The 19,654-nt window shown below is 39.8% G+C and overlaps 2 protein-coding genes across 59 annotated transcripts in view; one reads left to right on the forward strand and one right to left on the reverse strand.

The window, feature by feature from the left end:
* The window catches only part of LOC148647083 (NACHT, LRR and PYD domains-containing protein 3-like), a 1,669,284-nt gene that overhangs the window by 965,838 nt on the left and 683,792 nt on the right, over nt 1-19,654 (reverse strand). For 4 of the 50 annotated variants that reach the window (XM_088609261.1, XM_088609267.1, XM_088609268.1 and 1 more), the window contains exons 1-4: nt 15,199-15,659; nt 5,918-6,043; nt 1,418-1,531; nt 286-399 (exon numbers count right to left, since the gene is read on the reverse strand). The exons of 17 other annotated variants lie outside the window; for them this stretch is intronic. In XM_088609261.1, coding sequence (XP_088465387.1) covers nt 286-399; nt 1,418-1,531; nt 5,918-6,000 — 311 coding nt within the window. In that variant the 5' untranslated portion in view covers nt 6,001-6,043; nt 15,199-15,659. Of the gene's footprint in view, nt 1-285; nt 400-1,417; nt 1,532-5,917; nt 6,044-15,198; nt 15,661-19,654 lie in introns of those variants that run through there. 29 more of the 50 variants (XM_088609265.1, XM_088609266.1, XM_088609277.1 and 26 more) reach the window with 21 other exon arrangements.
* The window catches only part of LOC148647096 (latent-transforming growth factor beta-binding protein 3-like), a 48,908-nt gene continuing 43,555 nt past the window's right edge, over nt 14,302-19,654 (forward strand). For 2 of the 9 annotated variants that reach the window (XM_088609340.1, XM_088609347.1), the window contains exon 1: nt 14,305-14,686. In XM_088609340.1, the coding sequence (XP_088465466.1) occupies nt 14,476-14,686 (211 nt within the window). In that variant the 5' untranslated portion in view covers nt 14,305-14,475. Of the gene's footprint in view, nt 14,687-19,654 lie in introns of all 9 variants that reach the window. The other 7 variants (XM_088609339.1, XM_088609342.1, XM_088609344.1 and 4 more) reach the window with 5 other exon arrangements.

Here is a 19,654-nt window from a genome sequence, read left to right on the forward strand (position 1 = left end):
CAGGTACTACATTATGCTGCTCATCATTCCCATGTTTAATAACAGGTCTATGTTACTCACACCCTGTGTGTATGTGGTCATGTCTACACTGGATGCTCACTGTTTCATCCCTTAATCATGAGAAAATATTAGCTGTAGAATTTTGTTTTTATTTTCAGCAGTTTTTCAGCCATCAAGTCTTTGTTGTAAAGTTTTCACATTAACATTAAAAAGTGGGAGATAATCCAGTTCACACAATCATATGACCAGCAGATAGATACACTCAATGGACAACAGTGACCTCACCTGCGGTCAGAGGCGATGGGTCCTTCTCTGAACTCTATTGGTGGATTCATTGAGCCGTCACTCTTTATGGACACACAGCTGGACACTGGTGACCCTGGTCTATCCAGCTTGACTCTGTGAACAGCATGGGCACAAACTCATAACCTTATTCAGCTGAATAGTTAATAACACTCTTACAAGATTGCACAGGTACAGTACTTTTAGCCCTCAGAGTTAAACATTCGTGCTTCATCCAGTGCTTGATCTCTTTTTGAGCCCAAGGCTGTATCTGGTTACTCTCCTCTGGACTAACTGCAGAGCAGTAATCTGTTTGTCACCAAAACATTATACACAATAACCAAGGTCTAAACAACAGTGTACACAGTTGTAAATGAGGCCTCACTGTGTGTTGTACAACTTTAACAGAATGTCCTTCAATAAATTATTTTAACTGTATACTGTATCCTCACATTCTGTGTGTCTTTTTTGTTTTCCCAAATCGTCTCGCAACAAATTATATTGTTCTATGTTACGCAGGAATCAAGTGTTTTTCTACTTCTACCAGTGTGTCTCCTAGTGGACGCCACCCTGTTGACTCAGACTGCACTGACCAGGATCCACTGTGAGGACGAGGGGCTGGACTTTCTAAATCCATAATTACTATATCAGAATAATGGACACACCCCTATTGACAATAATAATTACAGCTGCCAAATCCACCATCATCTTCAAGATGTCATCAATCTGATGCCTAGACAACTGACATGGAGCTCAACTCCATAAAACAAGGATCACATTTTTCTGTAAATGACAAAGTGTCTATTGGAGCTCCTCTCCCCCACTCTACTGTTTGATCTGTTTTGAGAAATTCATGTTCTATATTCTGCTGCTCATCACTCCCATGATCAATTACAGCTCACTGCTCCTTCCCCTGTGTTTCCGTGATCGTATCTGGAGTGGATACACAGTCTTTCATCCTTTAGGCAGTAGAAAATAGTTGCAGAAATTTGTTTTTGTTTTCAGCCGTCTAGTCTTTATTCGTCTTAACTTTTCGCAGAAAATAAAAGTATTGAAAGTGAGACGTGATCCAGTTCACACAATCTTATCTCATGACCAACAGATGGATACACTCAATACACAATAGTGACCTCACCTTGGGTCAGAGGCAAAGCCTCCACCTCTGAACTCTATTGGTGGATTCATTGACCCGTCACTCTTCATGGACAAACAGCTGGGCACTGATGACTCTGGTCTCTCCAGCTTGACCCTGTGAACAGCACAGACACAAACTCCTGACCTTGAACTGACAGAAGCTGAGCTCACTAACAAAAATCAGAATGATACCGACAGGGAACTCATGAAAAACAGAGAGAATGAGTAACACAGTGAGCTAGAGTACAGAATGTGCTTCACTGGGTTCTGGAGATGTGATGATTTTCAGTGGAAAACAGAATATGGAAAGTGGAATGAGTAGCCCTTTGGAAAACGAAGAGATTGTTTTGGCACGGCACGGTATACATAAGAAGCTTATTCTGTTTTGTATTTGTAGAATCTCTCTCGTTCTGCAAGATTAAGATGTGTCTCTCTGCTGCTCAGCCCTCACAGCCCTTCCCTCTTCATGGCCTGAAGGAAACAGCCTATAGGGGGCAGCACACTGTCCCAGTGTGTGAACATGAGCCTGAACTCCAGGGCGTTTCTGCTGTTTTTTCGAAATGGAGCAGCTCAGAGAGCCTGGAGTCACTTTTCTACTGGAGAGGCAGAGCTGCTGAGCTGAAGTCACATACATATCTGGCTCTGGCCTGGGATCATTGACCTGGTCTCCTGACCCGGCTTTAGAGAATTTTAGAACAGACATTTGCTGTTGTACATGATACCACAGAAATAGCTAGAAGGCAGGACAACATGAACAAGAATAGCCACTGGACCATAAGTAGAATGAGGACACTTAAATCCCATTCATGGTAATAACATGGCTATAAAAACCTCCGTAAAACTGTTGCAATTTGGGGCACTGTGGGAAATACATCTTGTGTGTGTCTCCTTCAGTGTTCTCTGGAAATGCCAATTTCTGTTACAATTAAACTCATCGCAAACCTGCACTGGACCGCTCTGTGACTGCTTGAAACCTACAGTACACAGTGACTAAATTCAAACAAATTGTACAACATTTTAAATGACTGCTGCTTTATCTGATCTGATGACTTTCAGTGGAAAACAAAATAGAGAAACTGGAATGAATAGTCTTTTGTAAAATGAATAACTTTTTGACACAAAAAGGAGTACATAACCATTTGCTTCTGATTTTTAATTTTGAGAATTGCTGGTGAGACAGTGGATTCTGTCTCTATTAATCCTACCATCCATCCTGTAGAATTACTAAATCTGGCACTGCTGAGCTGCCTGTCTCTAGGTTGTGAATTCTGGATGGGATTCTAAAACTGTCCTTCCATTAACTTTCCTTCTCCCCAACTGGACAATAGGCTGAAGTACAGTGACCATTCGTGTCCATTTGGACACTCTTGTTCAGTATTCCTGTCTCTGATGTTCAGTAGTGGCTGTGCTGGTATTAGAGCTGTTCTCCCATTTCACCTCCAGACCTCACAGCCCCTTTCCCTCTTCATGGCCTGAAGGAAAGAGCCAGCAGGGGGCAGCACACAGTCCCAGTGTGAGAACATGAGCCTGAAATCCGGTGTGTTTCTGCTGGTTTCCAGACTAGAGCAGCTCTGGAGCCTGAACTTTTCTACTGCAGAGTCAGAGCTGCTCAGCTGAAGTCACACATTGATCATGTTGCTGGTGATATTGCAGGTCTGAGTGATGAATAAGTAATACATTTTACCTGGGATCTACTCATCCCTTACTACTCTGGTCCTTCACAAATTCAGATCATATATTCAATTAAATCACATATTAAATCCTTCTATAGTCCAATTTAAATCATAGATCTTGTCAAAAAAACAGGAATTCAGTACAACCAGAATGTGATCATTTGAAATCCAGTAATCCAAGTAGTGTGCCAGTTTCAGACAGATAAACCACAGTCATTAATGGATGTCTTTGAGCCTTTCTGGACAGTTTGGTAGTTACTAACCAACTGATCCAAGGATCTCAGGCTGTGTTTTTCCTGAAAGACACCAGTGTGTCAGTATCACCCACATGGCTAGGCTGCTTGTTCCTGACTCTAACAACCTTTGGTGCAAAGAAGGGCCTCCTGTTCTCAGCACTTCTCTGTAGTTTCAAAACATGTCCTTCACAGTGTATATCTTCACAGGGCTTTTTAACTCCCTCTCTCTGGGCTCAAATTTCTGTTTTGGACTCTAAAACACTCTGTCCATTAACTTCCTCTCTCCCCACTGGACACTTGGCTGAAGTACAGTGGCCATGTGTGTCCATTCAGACACTCTTGTTCAGTGTTTAAGTGTCTGTCTCTTGCTGCCTATGTGATTTCCAGGTGTAGCTGTGCAGGTAGTATTGTCCATCACTGCTGACAGTGATTTAGCTCACTGGCTTGAGTGTGTCAGCGTCTTTAGGATTCTATAATCTTGAATCAGACTCCTCTTAGCCACTTTTATAAGATTAGAAATCTTTGGTTCTTTTAACCTTCAATATTACATAATCCTTTGAGCCCAGAGTTGTATCTTGGTCCTCATCTCTGGACTAAATCTCAAGCAGTTAAAAATATACAATGATCTAAATTGAAGCACAATTATACACAGTGTCCATATTGAAACAAAATTATATACAATTTTAAATAAGGCCTTACTGGTGGTTTATACAATTTTAGCAAAATGTCTTTCAATAAATTCCTTGCTTTTAATTATATAACCTGGTGTTTCCGGCCAGCTTTGAATATAGATAACGAGCAGGTGGATGGATCTTGTACATCTGGAGGTGAAGAGGCACTGATGTCTTGAACATAGAATCGATGAAGATGGCAAGTTCAGGCAAGATAGCAGTTCTAGCCTGAACTACATTCCCCAGAAATTTCAAGTTCAATATTTTATTGCCATAACAACTAGTTGCATATAATCTGGTTTGGTGAGCTCATACTATTAAAAACATACAATACAAATATGCAACATAAAAAATAGCAGAATGCATCCACTCAGCATATTCATAAGTACCTTAAACACACACCAGTAAGAAGAAGAATAGTGGATCCTATCAAACTCAAACTCAAAATATCAAAAGTGCAGAGTTTATGCATCTCACAGCCTCCGGTTGGTGCTGTTACAGAGAAGGGGATCATCAGTTAGAGCAGTTTGTTTCACCTTGAAGGCAGTGATTAGTTGAAGGCCTCATCAGACACCTTGGCTGTCACTGGTGAGGGAATTAACTAAAAGTGTTTTACTATAAGTTCGTATTATATCTTGTCAACTATATATCTTTTTACTTATATTTTACTAAAGCAGTCTCAGGATATCTGGTCTCAAAAGATAACATAGCCACATGATGTCTTTAGACTCAGCTGACATAGTTCTCGGGGAAATGACCGAATGACTGTGTGATGCTGAGGCTTTGTGATTTAAAGCCAGTAATCAGCTTTGCTACCCAGTTATTAGTTAGTTATGGAGATCAGGTGGTCAGTGGTATGAGATGATGGTTAAGGGAATGGTGGACAAGAAGGCTGTGGAGATCTGGTGGTTGACTGTATAAGATAAGATAAGATCACTTTATTTCCCATATACAATTTCTTGCATTAGGAATGTGTTTTTCAGATACCCCAGCTTGCTCTCCATGAGACACACAGACAGGGAGAGAAGATGGGGGTCAGAGCACAGGGTCAACCATTTATATGGCACCCCTGGAGCAGCTGGGATAAAGAGCCTGCTCAGGGACCCAATGGATTAGGATTTCTCTGTCAGATGTGGGATTTGAACCGGCAACCCTCCAGCCACAGGTACAGATCCTTAGCCACAGAGCCACTGCTCTACTCCCTATGTATATGCTGAGTGATGAAAAGTACTATTAAATCTTAATGACTGGTAGAGGAAGATAATTGCCAACATACACAGTTTGAAGAAACCATTAAGATAACCGTGAAAAAGTACTGTAGTGTTTTGAAAACAACACCTGAAGAAGGCTCCACGGCCGAAACGTTGTATTTTCTTTCTTCTTTTTTTCAGCATGGAATAAGCCTATTACTTGTTCCTTTGCAGCCTACGCATGCTGACACAGCTACCCACCTGAAACACTTACAAATGTTATCTTGTCTAGCTGACTAGGCAGGTTTAGCTCATCTATACATAAATGAACTGCTAAGAATGTACTTAAGCAGAGCACCCAGAGAAAGGAAAAGATGCTCAAGAACTATATCCTTAGTGTCTGTTTTTCTTAATCTATAGTCTGAAGTTCAAAGTGTGCTATATAATTTTAGTTACCTCAAACTAAGGTAGCCACCCAGTCACAGTGATATTCCCACTACATGCATCCCCCTGGGATTGGACACTGAGAATGCATGTCCTGAGAGCCTGTGACAACAAACTTGAGCACTAGACCCAAGACAGCTGAGCCAGGAAACTTCAGCCACTACAGTCACATAACACAAAACAGCAGAAACATCTACAGTAACACAGACACATCCGTATAGCCTTGTAGCCAGACAGATTCAGTGTCAGAGTCAGTCAGGTCTTCAAACACAAGGATACCCTCTTACCTCTTAATTTCAGGGCCCATCGCTCCATCTTCAGCCTCAGGCTCCCCAGAGAGACTCATTTCAAAAGCTGTTCTCCTGCTCATGGTTAGCAGAGGGACTCAAGGACATGAATCTGACCAGCAAAACCTGCCAACACACAAGTGAGACACTCGCATTAACAACACTAACACACACTGTACAACACATTAACAGCACTGACACACACTCTCACACACTACTGCACATTATTACATTGACACAAAAATATAAAAGCAGTGTTTTTTATAGTTACAAATTAATTTACAATAACAAAACAATAATTATAATTACAATAACTTATCATGAGTAAAGAAAAACACAAAAGTTCACTTATCTATGTCCCTATCTGTCAATGCACTTCTGTCCCTGTTCTGTAGATTGTTACTTATAGGATTTCCCTTTCAATTCGTGTCCACCAAAACAGATAAACAAGAGGCAAAGTTCAATATCCCTCAATAAAGAGGAAATCCAAATATATATATAGTATAAATCCTGTTCTTAAGTATAAAATGACTTTAAAACAGGCTGAATCCCTCTCTGCTCAAACTCTGTCCGTCACTGCACAATAACGACACTGACACTCTCTCACACACTGTACTGCAGTGTCCAAGTCAAAGCCAATGCCTCAATTCAATTGAGCATCTGTGGAATGACTTAAAAATTGCTGTTCACAAACGGAACCCCTCCAACTTGATGGAGCTTGAGCAATTTTGCCAAGAAGAATGGGCAAAAGAATGGGCAATTCCAATGTCAGCATGTGCAACGCTGATAGAGACTTACCCAAAGAGACTGACAGCTGTAATTGCTGCCAAAGGTGAATATGTATGAATTCAATTATTTTCTGTTTTTTATTTTTAATTAATTTAGTAAAATGTCTGGATTGTTTTTCACTTTGACATTATAGAGTACTTGGTGTTGATGAGGGGCAATAAATCTCAGTTAAATACATCATGGTTCCATGCTGTAACACAATAAAATGTGAAAAAGTCCAAGGAGGATACTTTTTATAAGCACTGTACATAATAAATATTATTACTTATTACGTCATAGTATTTGACCAACAAGCATTAAAACAACAACATTTAGAAACTTAAATGTTCTCAGTACTTTAACAAGGCACTGAAGAAAATGCTCTCTATGTATAAAAACACTGACACAATCTTATCCACCACGATCAGCGCTTCTACTCTCCTCCATTTTAAACCTGAACGCACTGTGAACCATCTAAGCATCTCCATGTGACTTCAGAGCACTCGGCTGCAGACTAGGATTTATTTTCAGAAAGTAGACCTTGACAGCACTGTAACAGTACATAAGAGAGGTGAAACAGTCCTCACTCTGACATCTAGATCCAGCCATTCAAAATGCGCAGAGTACGCTGCTTTAAAACGCGGTAGGTGTGGCATGTCACCACGCTTCTTAACGCATCATACCGCATCACACCAAAGGTATGATAATAGTTTCTGGAATAATAATAATAATAATTGCTTACACTTATATAGCGCTTTTCTGGACACTCCACTCAAAGAGCTTTACAGGTAATGGGGACTCCCCTCCACCACCAATGTGCAGCATCCACCTGGATGATGCGACGGCAGCCATAGTGCGCCAGAACGCTCACCACACACCAGCTATCAGTGGGGAGGAGAGCAGAGTAATGTAGCCAATTCATAGAGGGGGATTATTAGGAGGCCATGATTGGTAAGGGCCAATGGGAAATTTGGCCAGGATGCCGGGGTTATACCCCTACTCTTTTCGAGAGACACCCTGGGATTTTTTAATGACCACAGAGAGTCAGGACCTCGGTTTTACGTCTCATCCGAAGGACAGCACCTGTTTACGGTATAGTGTCCCCATCACTATACTGGGGCATTAGGTGAGCGCCCCCTGCTGGCCCCACTAACACCTCTTCCAGCAGCAACCTTAGTTTTTCCCAGGAGGTCTCTCATCCAGGTACTAACCAGGCTCACACCTGCTTAGCTTCAGTGGGTTGCCAGTTGTGAGTTGCAGGGTGATATGGCTACAGGCTACTGGCCAAGGAATCACCTTGTAAAACTGCTAGGTGGAGCTAATAAAGCTTAACGTCTCATGTACAGCATTTGAGCTGTCGCCAGAAAATCCCGGTCACTGCTGAAGGATGATCTTTTTCCAATTAAGAATTTAAGTTGTATACTCTTTACACTTTTAATAATTTCAAACTGTGTATTACAGCATGTTAAACATTAAACATTAAAATGTCGTTATATTTTATAAAACCAAGATTGCTCAGTTGGACAAAAGTACACAACCTTCTACCTTCATTATAAATATTTTAATTATGCAGGGATATTTTAAGCATCAAAGCTTTACGGAAGATATTACTAATAGCATTACTAAAGAATGACGTTGGACAGGCTGTAAGCTCAAAGTATTACCGTGGTCCACTTTCTTTGTAACTGTCTGCATCAGTTTAACTGTTGCGACACGAAAATACTTTATTTTTTCATTGACAAAAAGTAACACCACAGCATTTCGCTGATCTGATCACGTATTTGTTTCCAATCATACAAAGTAAGTTTTGAGAATCTCCAATTCACCATGCCTATAATGGTTTCCCAGAGATTGCTCATAAACGCCATTAATTTTAGGAACATAAACATAGTATGTAAACTGTATATGGCTGGTATTGGTAGTAAAATAAAAAATACACACCAGTATTCCACTTTCTTCCTAAACATTTTAAGCATCAAAGTCTTTAATTTGGTTACATACTGTGGTTATTTTGGAAAAGTTTTTACTTGCTCCTTCTGACTATATTAAGTGCATATACTTTGTAAAAAATTATAATGTTTTAACCTTTTCTACGAATACTTATTCTCGTTATCACAGTAAAAAAACGCATACTTTTTAGAATTTGATGAATAGGGAATATAATATGGAATTGCGTATCTAAAGAAATTAATAATGATATAATTATATATATAATATATAATATAATTATATTAGTTTAACTCATTCTCACATGATTAAATGTGTGGTGTAATGGCTTAGGTGTGTACCTTGTATGCCTAAGGTTGGGGGTTTAAACCCAGCTGTTGCCTTGAGTTTTCTTTAAACAAATAAACGTTTCTTTGAAAAACTAAAATAGCAAATAATTTTTTATATTTCTAAATATCACATGTTTGAAGGTATGTGATTTGTTAATAACAAAGAATACTTTCAAACTGCTACTGTACTGCCACTACTGTCAATATTATTGATAACACATTTTATCAACACTATATTGAATTGGTTGGTATTTCTAAATATCACAAAACATTCAAAGTTCACATCCTTGCGAAACAGTCATGACATTGTCATCCAATCTAAGGTTTGATGTTTTTTTATTTTGAAACCGTGATCTTGACAAACTCGTTCAGAGCGCCCTGCATTACAAACTTTCTTCTCAAAATTCTTTAAGTTAAACAAATGAAGGAAGGAGGGTTATTTTTACAATTGGCACTCCAAGATTTTGACTGATTTAATTCCCCTCATTTAGCTGTTACGGATAAAGAAATCATGCAGTAGTTACAGTAAGGGAACAAGTTTATTCCATGCTGAAAAGAGAAGAGATAAAACACGAATTTTCCGCTGTGAAGCCCTCTTCAGATATTTGCTCATCAGTATAGTACACGTTTATCTGTACCATTTGTCGGGACAGACAACTTACTGCACTATAGCTTCGGTAAGGAGACAGACTATGGCCAAAATCAAGAAGACTCTCTCACACCCAATAATGAAGATGAAAAGAAACAGGAAGTCAATAAGAGACAGCTTGTGAAAACTGGGTGAAAACTCCAGCTGAATCCCCAAATTTGAATCCAATAGAGATGGAATGGCATTCCGGACTCAAACAAGTGTTGTACAGTAATATAGACGTGGGTAACGTCTTCCCCATTAAACAATGTGCTTATCGCCCAAATCCTGCTAAACTAAAAATTAGACACAAGAAGAGTATTATAGGACAATGTTGTGAGGCTCTGACAGAATTCCTCTGTAAACTGAAGAGTTTACAGAGGAGACACGTTGTGTATCGCCTCTTTTTACACTTGTAAAAAAGAGCATTCCAATGTTAATGCAACACGGCTCGCACAACCTGTAATGTCGGCTGAATGCATCAAATTAACCCTTTAAATCTCAAGCTGTTAACTCTACTTCACACCTGCATGTCAAGATCACGGTTTTAAAATAAAAAAACATCAAACCTTTGATTGGATGAGAACGTCATGATTGTTTAGCAAGGATGTGAAACGTGACAATTTGTTACAGTTACCATCAGGAGTAAAACGCCAATGTAAACGTCATATTTACAATTTGTTTAAAATAAAAAAAAGTTCTCTAAATCATTCTCAGTCAAGAGGTGACTCAGTTTCCAGTGTGAAGAATACAGGATTAGGTGTTTAGCAGATGTAGAGATAGTACGTAATTCTGGCTTCTACATGTGTTTCATATTAATTTCAATATGAATTTCCAAAATATTTTATCTGTAAAAGCAGTCTGGAAATCACTTTAATATGTGAGGTTCTGAAGCAACTTGAGAGATCTAAGACAGTGGTTCTCAAACTGTGGTACGCGTACCTGCAGTGGTACGCGACGTGCCGCCAGGTGGTACGCCAAATGACCCTGGAACTGTGTTGTGTGCGCTGAAAAATCGGGACGGGTTTTCATATTTTGTATTTTTATACGTGTCGAATACGCAGCCTACATACTATGATACAGTGCGCGCTAATAGTTCAGTGGACACAAGAGATACTCTGTAATTCTATACCACTCTATAGGAATAAGTGCCACGGACGCAAGTGACCAATTGTATTTAAAAAAAAGCTACTGTATCTCCAGCAAATAGGGAGGTAGGAGAATGTGCATGATTTTGGAACAATGCCAACATTGTAAACACAGGAATGCATAGAAATGCGTGCTACGAAAGCTGGTAATCTTGTGAGCACAGGAAAGCGTGAAAAATAACAGAAAAATATTTAAGAACTGTTCTAAGTTAATTTGAGAAAAATACACCGAGCGTCTCTGTGTTTCTCTCCCATGCGCATGTAATAAAAACTTCAAATAAACACTGAAATAAAAACAGAAACGTGGAAAAATGCAAGCTTGCGGATTGTTAAAGCAGGTAAGCCCCACACTATTATGTGTGGAGAAAAAGCTGCTGAACAGCTCGACCTGCTGCCCCCCCTGAAAGACACAGTCATTCATAGAATTATTGAAATGAAGGATTATATCAAAAGTACACTGACAGAGCGCGTTAAGATGAGCAGATGTTTTTCACTGCAATTAGATGAGTCTGTAGTCGATTTGGCCAATTTGCTCGTTTACGTTAGATACGAGTTTGAGGGTACGTCCCGTGAGGACTTTCTGTTCTGTAAGCTGCTACCAACAGGAACTACAGGAGAGCACGTATTTCAGCTTCTGAATGAATTTATCGAAGAGAAAGGCATCGACTGGATACAATGTGTCGGAGTTTGTACAGACGGTGCTAGAGCAATGACAAGCCGAAACAGCGGTGTAGTTGCACGAATAAGAGAGGTTGCTCCAGAAATTAATGGTTTCATTGCAACATCCACCGCGAGACCTTTGCCGTCAAGAAAATGCCTGACAATTTAAAATCTGTTAGACTGTTGTGAATTGTATCAAGGCTCGAAAACTTAATTCACATCTGCTTTGCTCGACTAAACAGGCTCACCCCTCTCACTGAAATGGTGCTTTTTATTTTTATTTGTTGTTGTTTTTTTCTGTAAAACACTTTGAGAAGCCACATTTTTTATATCAAACAAAGTTTATTATTATAATATTTATTACATGTATGTGTGAGTGTGTGTGCACATGCGCTCATGTTGGTCATTGATAATTTCTGGGGTTCCTATGAGATGATGACTTGTAGGTGGTACTTGGATGCTTTGGTTGGATTAGGGGTGGTACTTGGTCCAAAAAGTTTGAGAACCACTGATCTAAGAGATATTAACAGGGGTCTGGAATCACAAAAGAGTCAGTCACAGAAAAGGCAAATTTAATGTGATTTAATATGTCATGGGATCAGTGATGAAAATCAGAACAGCATACAGTATGATAAATAAGGGAAACAGCATCAGGAAGGAGGAAAAGGGGTCACAACTCACACCTCACCAACAGGGCTAGATGGACACCTAACAGGATCACTACTAAAAACTACAAAACAGCAGTCACAAGAATTACACTCACAGTCTATTCTGTACATCAACAGCACTGACACACTCTCACACTGTACTGCAAATCAACAACACTGACACACTAACTGTCTGTACTGCAAATTAACAATCTGTATCATTCTCAGTATAGTCTCATAAACTTAGTCTTGTCTTTACTAATAGAATAGTATCAACTAAAAAAAAAACTGTCAGTGTTTTTTAAACTGAATTGATTTCAATGTTACCCATGAGAAAAATGCATATTACAAGACTGATGTATTTGCTGACATATATCAAATAAAATATGACATATTCACGTTCATATGACCATCTATGATGCCAATATGAGGGCAGAAAAGTGTCTTAATATGTTGCATTATTACTACTATTCTGTTAATGGTTTAAAAATTAGCACCTGAAATTTCAACACAGTTCCTAATTGTATGAAGTGGAATGCTAGATGATGTTTGCACATGGACTGAGAACAGGAAACAGCCTGTGACTGGGTGGAGGCAGGCAGTGCTGTTCCACAGAGACCAATGCACAGCCTGTCTGTGTCTTTCTACACCTGTATCCCTGAGCTGTTCTAAAAGCTCCTTAGTCTCCAGGATTGAATCTTTTCCTTATATTCACTGCCTAACTGAGGGACCTGACAGAGACAAAGGTATTTATTTCTGAAATCGTGTGAAAGACTATTATTGCACATAACGGCTACACAACATATATTTTTATGTTTGCCTCAGTACAGGGTTTGAAAACATTTTCATTTATCTCATTATATTAATTATGTTTTTTTCTTATTTGTTTGCTTTGTGAATAAGTAAATATTTTGTTACTTATAAATATTGTTACTTCATAGTATTCTGACCCACAAGATTTAAAATAACAAAATATAAAAACATCAGGGTTCTCAGTACTTATAGAATGAACTGAATTAAAAGCATTCTATGCTAACTTATCCACCACAGGTGCTTTCCGTCATTTTAAACCTGAACATGCTGTGAACCCATTTCAGCAGGTCCGTGTGACTTCAGAGCAGGAGTCCTGCACTCGGCTGCAGACAAGGATCAGTTTCAGAAAGTACCGCTGGACAACGCTGCTGTGTCAGTACAGAAGAGAAGAGAAACAGTGCTCACTCTGACACATTTATTCCTGAGAGACTCACCCAGAGTAGTGTGAAGTTTCCCCTGAAGTCATTCTGCTCATAATCTTCTCTAAAATCTTTTAGGCTCTCAGACTCTCAGCCAGTGTCTGAAGTCTGAATTATGGTAAAACCTCTTGCTCTCTCCCCCAGCCACTTTCCACAGTAACCGCACTTCAGTGTGTTTTTAATGCTAGAGAAACTTTATTCCCTCTCTACTTGTACCTAATTGTGTCTCTCCTGCTTGACTCTTAATGGCGATGTAACAGAAACATACTGTTTCACTAATGTTTCTTTTTCAAATCAGAAACCACTGAACAAAAGAGAGGCTGATACTGACAGACTCAGTTACACTGTGCTGAATGACTTCCTGTAAAGTGGTGTTGAGCACACTTGTTCCAGTATAAAGTATAAGGCAACAATGACGATACAAACACGTTGTGTTAGATAGAAGAAAGCTTCTACTGCACCTGCAAATGCCTGGAGGATGACCGAAATAATGGAAAGACAAAACAAAAGGCATTTGTAATTTGAAATGATTAAATGACAGTTAAAAAGGATTCTTCACGTGTTCCATATTAAATTCAACATGAATCAACAATATGTTTCTGCCTTAAAAGCAGTCTTAAAAAGTTCTTTAATATGGGAGTTTCTAAAGTGACATGAGAAATCTAACAAATTTTGACAGATCTCAAATAGTTGGTGCCCCAATTGCAGGTGCGTCAGTCAGAGAAGTGATGAAAGAGGAGCAGAGATGAAAACCATAACCGCATACAGCACACCAAACAAAGGAAAACAACATCAGGAAGAAGGAACAATGGTCAATTAAAAGAGTAGTTATTAAAAACAACAAAACAAAGGCCTCAAAATACCACAGAACAAAATCTACAGCCCAGTGACTCAGTCATACTGCACATCACGAGCTGCACAAAGCTGATATTCATGGTAGTGCTGCCTTTCAGAATCCCCATGTAATCAAGGACAATGCACAGCAACACATAACTTGGTGTAATGAGCACAAAATCTTCACTTCTGAGCAATGGACGACATAATAAGTTCTGATGGATTGTGTTTTTCTCTCATTCCTACAACTGGATTGAAAAAAACTACAACTCTGATGTATTTATGACCATACTGTATGAAAGACTCTGATTCCAAGAAGTGTGTGGAAACTGTCTTCCATACAGTTCCTAACTGTATGAAGAGGAATGCAAGGTGATGTCTGCACATGGACTGAAAACAGGAACCAGCCTGTGACTGGGTGGATGCAGGCAGTGCTGTTCCACAGAGACCCGTGTGCAGCCTGTCTGTGTCTTTCTACAACTGTATCCCTGAGCTGTTATGAAAGCTTCTTAGTCTCCAGGATTGAATCTTTTCTTTATATTCACTGCCTGACTGAGGGACCTTACAGAGACAAAGGTATTTATTTCTGAAATCATGTGAAAGACTATCATTGCACATAGAGGCCACTCAACTATTAGTGCAGCTCAGTTTACTAAATTTGTTCACCCAGATGAATTTAGGGTTTGAAAACTTATGCAATCACGACTTTGATTTTTCTTATGATATTAAATTTCAACTTCTTTTTTTCCTTTTTTTTGGCTTTGTTTACAGTAGTTTGTGTACATAAAAATATTGTTACTTCATAGTATTTTGACCAACGAGCATGGAAACATCAAGGCTCTCGGTACTTTTACAAGGCACTGAAGAAAATGCGAAGTATAAAAACACTGACGCAATCTTATCTACCACAATCAGCGCTTCCGCTCTCAGACATTTTAAACCTGAATGTGCTGCGAACCGTCTCAGCAGCTCCGTGTTTAGCGCAGGACAAGGATCAGTTTAGAAAGTAACGCTGGACAATGCTTTACCAGTATAGAAGAGAGGTGAAACAGTGCGCACTCTGAGACATTTTGTCCTGAGAGACTCACCTAGGCTGGTGTGAAGATTCCCCTCAAGTCCTTCTGCTGCTACAATTTACTCTCGAATGTTTTCAGGCTCTCAGACTCTACACCCAGTGGTCTGAAGTCTGAATTCTGGTAAAACCTCTTGCTCTCTCACCCAGCCACCTTCCGCAATTATCACACTACAGTGTGTTTTTAATGAAGGAGTAAGTTTATTCCCTCTCTACTTGTACCCGACTGCATCTGCCCTACTTCGCTCAAAATGGCGACGAAACAGAAATATACTTTCTGTTTCGATAACGTAATGTATGTTTTTAATCAGGAAGCACTGAAGAAAAGAGGGGCTGGTAAAAACAGACTCAGTTACTCTGCGCTGAAGGACTTCCTGTTAAGTGGTTTTAAGCGTACTTGTTCCACTTTAATGTATAAGACAACACTGAGGATACAGATATGTCGTGTCAGACAGATGAAAGCTTGCAGTGCACCTGCTAATGTACAGAAAAAACCTACTGACAACAGCACCTGTAATTTGAGAATTTATGACAACTACAAATAATTTACACATTTCATACTGATTTCGATATTATTTACTAGTATGTTTTTGGTGTAAAAGCAGTCTAGAAATCAACACTTACAACAAAATACGAGTTTCTCAAGCAACATAAGTAATATAACAGATTTTGAATGGGATGAAACAGTTGGTGCCTGAATCACAGAAGCATCTGTCACAGAAGAGGCAAGATGATTTAATGTGTCAGGGGAACAGTGATGAAAATCATACCAGTATACAGTACACCAAACAAGGGAAAACACCATCGGGGAGGAGGAACAGTCAAAGCTCATTGACAGGGCTAGATAGACACTTAACAGGATAGCGGCTAAAAGCTACAAACAACGGCCTCCAGAATTACCCCAGTGCTGAAGCTACAGTACCCAGTCTCAACAAATACTGTACACCTTGAGCCTTGTAAAGCTGATATTTATGGTCGGCACACCATGCAGAAACCCCTTGTAACCAAGGCCAGCACAAAGCAAAACATACTGTAACTTGTTGTAATGAACTAAAAACCTGCACTTCTGAGCAGTGGAAGAAAAAATAATTGTTTTTTATTCTTATTCCTGCAATTGGACTGTACTGAAAATTAAATAAACTGACAAACTCTCACACACTATACTACACATTAATACCACTGACATACTCTCGCGCGCTGTACTGCACATTAACAACACTGACACACTCTCACACATTGTACTGCACATCAACAACACTCACACACTGTACTGCACATTAACAACACTGACACACTCTCACACACTGTACTGCACATTAACAACACTCACACACTCTCACACACTGTACTGCACATTAACAACACTTACACACTCTCACATACTGTACTGCACATTTACAACACTGTTACACTCTCACACACTCTACTGTACATCAACAACACTGACACACTCACACACACTGTAATGCTCATTAACAACATCTGTAACAGTATACTGTCACAAATGTAGTCTTGCCTTTACTAAAAGAATAGTATTAACTTGGAAGTGTTTAAAACTGAATTAATTTCAATGTTACCCATGAGAAGAATACATAATACCAGACTGATGTATTTGCTGACCTATATCAAATAAAATATGACATATTCACATTCATATTACCAACTGTGATGCCACTATGAGGGCAGAAAACTGTCTTACAATGTTGCATTATTGACACTATTCTTTTTATGATTTAAAAATAAGCACTTGAAATTTCACAAGATTCCTAACTGTATGAAAAGGAAAGCAAGGTGATGTTTGCACATGGGCTGAGAACAGGAAACAGCCTGTGACTGGGTGGATGCAGGCAGTGCTGTTCCACAGGGACCCGTGCACAGGGACAGGTGTGCAGCCTGTCTGTGTCTTTCTACAACTGTATCCCTGAGCTGTTCTGAAAGCTCCTTATTCTCCAGGATTGAATCTTTTCTTTATATTCACTGCCTGACTGAGACAAAGGTGGATTTATTTCTTAAATTGTGTGAATGACTATTATAGCACATAAAGGCTGCACAACAATCAGTGCAGCTTGTTTTGGAGCATTTGTGCACTCAGTTGAATTTTTGTTTGCCTCAGTACAGGATTTTGAAAACTTCTGCATTCATGACTTTGTCATTTTTCTCATCTTATTAATGATCTTTTTGGGGTTTTGTACTTTGTTTGGAGTATTTTCCATACCTAATAATACTACATAGTATTTTGACACACAAGATTTAAAACAACAAAATGCAAAAAACGTCAAGGTACTTATAGAATGAACTGAATAAAAGCACTATGCAATCTTATCCACCACAGTCAGCACTTCTGTGCCCTGTCATTTTAAATCTGAACACACTGTAGCGAATGCAAAATAAGCAGCATTTTTAAAAAAATCCAGAGCATGATCCTATGGACATGAGGGTAGGATCAGCAGGTTGGCTGCATTGGCAGCTCAGGATTTGCACCGGACTGGAGTGTAGCGTTGCTGATGATGTCGTTGGGAGATGCAGAAGTCTACTGGGAGCGCAGGATGCGTTAGGTATATCTTTGATAGGAAAATGAGTAATATTCCTAGATTTACGTCCTGAATTAAAGCTGTTTTAACGTAGTTTGCTGACATTGTGCTACTGTCCAGGTGATAATGGGAGGAAAGGTTTCGAATGGGAGATTTGCAAACATGGCGGCGAATGTGCGCTTGCCGAGAGCAGCCCATTTATTTAAAACAGGAGAAGTAACTAGATGGTCAAACGCTAGCTGTTTGGGAATGACGGGTTGACAACGGTGGGTCTTGGTCTTGGGAAAGAACAGATGAAGCTGGCAGATGTTGAAAAGCGACGAAGAGTTAGATCAATGGCTAGCTGGTACTCAGCTGGTTCCTGGCTGAGATTAAACTGTGCATTGGAGCAGCAAACAGGAATATTGATTGTGTGGTATAGGCAGCGTCGTAGTACTGTCTATGCAAGGATGCACACGAGGGGGGAGAGGACAGCGAGACAGCAAGACTAATGCAACAGACATGCACAAGAGAGAGATAGGGATCTCGTAGGTATTTATAGCATTTTGGGAGAGGAATGGATGTCAGAAGCAATTGTTAATTACTGATGGCTGAGTCTGATTGAACATGGTTGTTGTCATCCCTCCTGAACTTTTGTTATCAACTCCATTTAAAAGAATAGATAAGACAACAAAGCAAAGGCCTCACATAATAGAATCTACAGCTCAGTGACCCAGCGTCATCAAATACTGCACATCACAATCTTCACAAAGCTGATATTTATGGTAGGGCTGCCTTTCAGAATCCCCTTGTAACCAAGGGCATTGCACAGAAACCCATAACTTGATGTAATGAGCACAAAATCTTTACATCTGAGCAGTGAACAAAATTACAAGAATTGACTAATCTTATGTTGCTCTTGTAGTGTGCTCTCACAAGGCACCAGTTCTGTAGGGTTTTGGCATTTACTGGGACAATTATTAATTGTAGCAGTAAATCACGAAATTGATTCTTTTAATGGCCTTAAAATCTAACCATGCGATATAACTCAAACAACGCACACACACAGGTACTAATACACGAGAATACATTTATTAATACATAAAATATGCATATAAACCTAACAGATCTTATCAAGAGGGTTATCAGAATACAAAAGGTATATATTCATTCAGTCACGAAGAGTTACATATATCAAGAGGACATACGTTCAGTATATCATTCATTTAGACCGTTCCGTAAATGAACTTGGTTATAACTTCTACATTGGATACTCAAAACAAGTACATAACTCTTAGGAATTAAATTGATATCAACTGGTTGGGATAACAATTGAATTCTCGAGCTGTAATGCATTGAAGTTGAATACTCATCCAATCTCTGGGGATTCAGATCTCCTGCGGGCTCTCTGGCTCCGTGCCAGGTTGTGCTGTGCTGCTTGCGACGGTGCGCTGCTGATGCTCACTGACCGGCTAGTTAGTGTTGGCTTTAACTAGCAAAGTTTGTGCACAGGAGAAAAGATGACTGTGGGTCCCAGCAAGTCAGGAATAGGAGTTCTGAATAGTGATTCAGCTGTCCACAGTTCCGACCTGTTCGGTTTGCTGCTGATGCTAACCTCGGGTGGATCCTTTGGTTACTCGTGGCAACCTCCGCTCTCGACTCTTAGAACAAAGGAAAGTTCTGGCACTCGGACACACTGGCCGTTCCGTGGTTGTCCGGGCTGAGTCTCAGGATGGTCAGGAGGCGCGCTGCGAGAATGTCCTGCCCTTGGGAGCCTTTCTGCTCCTGGGCCGTCCTGCCCTGGAATTGTCTCGCACCCCTGGAATTCTCCTTAGAATTCTCTTTAGAATAGTCTCCTACAATTTCCCCTACTCCAGGGTCTCTGTGTTGCCTGTTTTTACCATGAGGAACTTCAGCTCGTTCATTGGCTGAAAGTTTCATTGGCATCAGAGTCCCACGTGG

The sequence above is a fragment of the Lepisosteus platostomus genome, chromosome 16, assembly GCF_059453375.1.
Source record: "Lepisosteus platostomus isolate fLepPlt1 chromosome 16, fLepPlt1.hap1, whole genome shotgun sequence".
In the NCBI taxonomy this organism is placed as follows: Eukaryota; Metazoa; Chordata; class Actinopteri; order Semionotiformes; family Lepisosteidae; genus Lepisosteus; species Lepisosteus platostomus.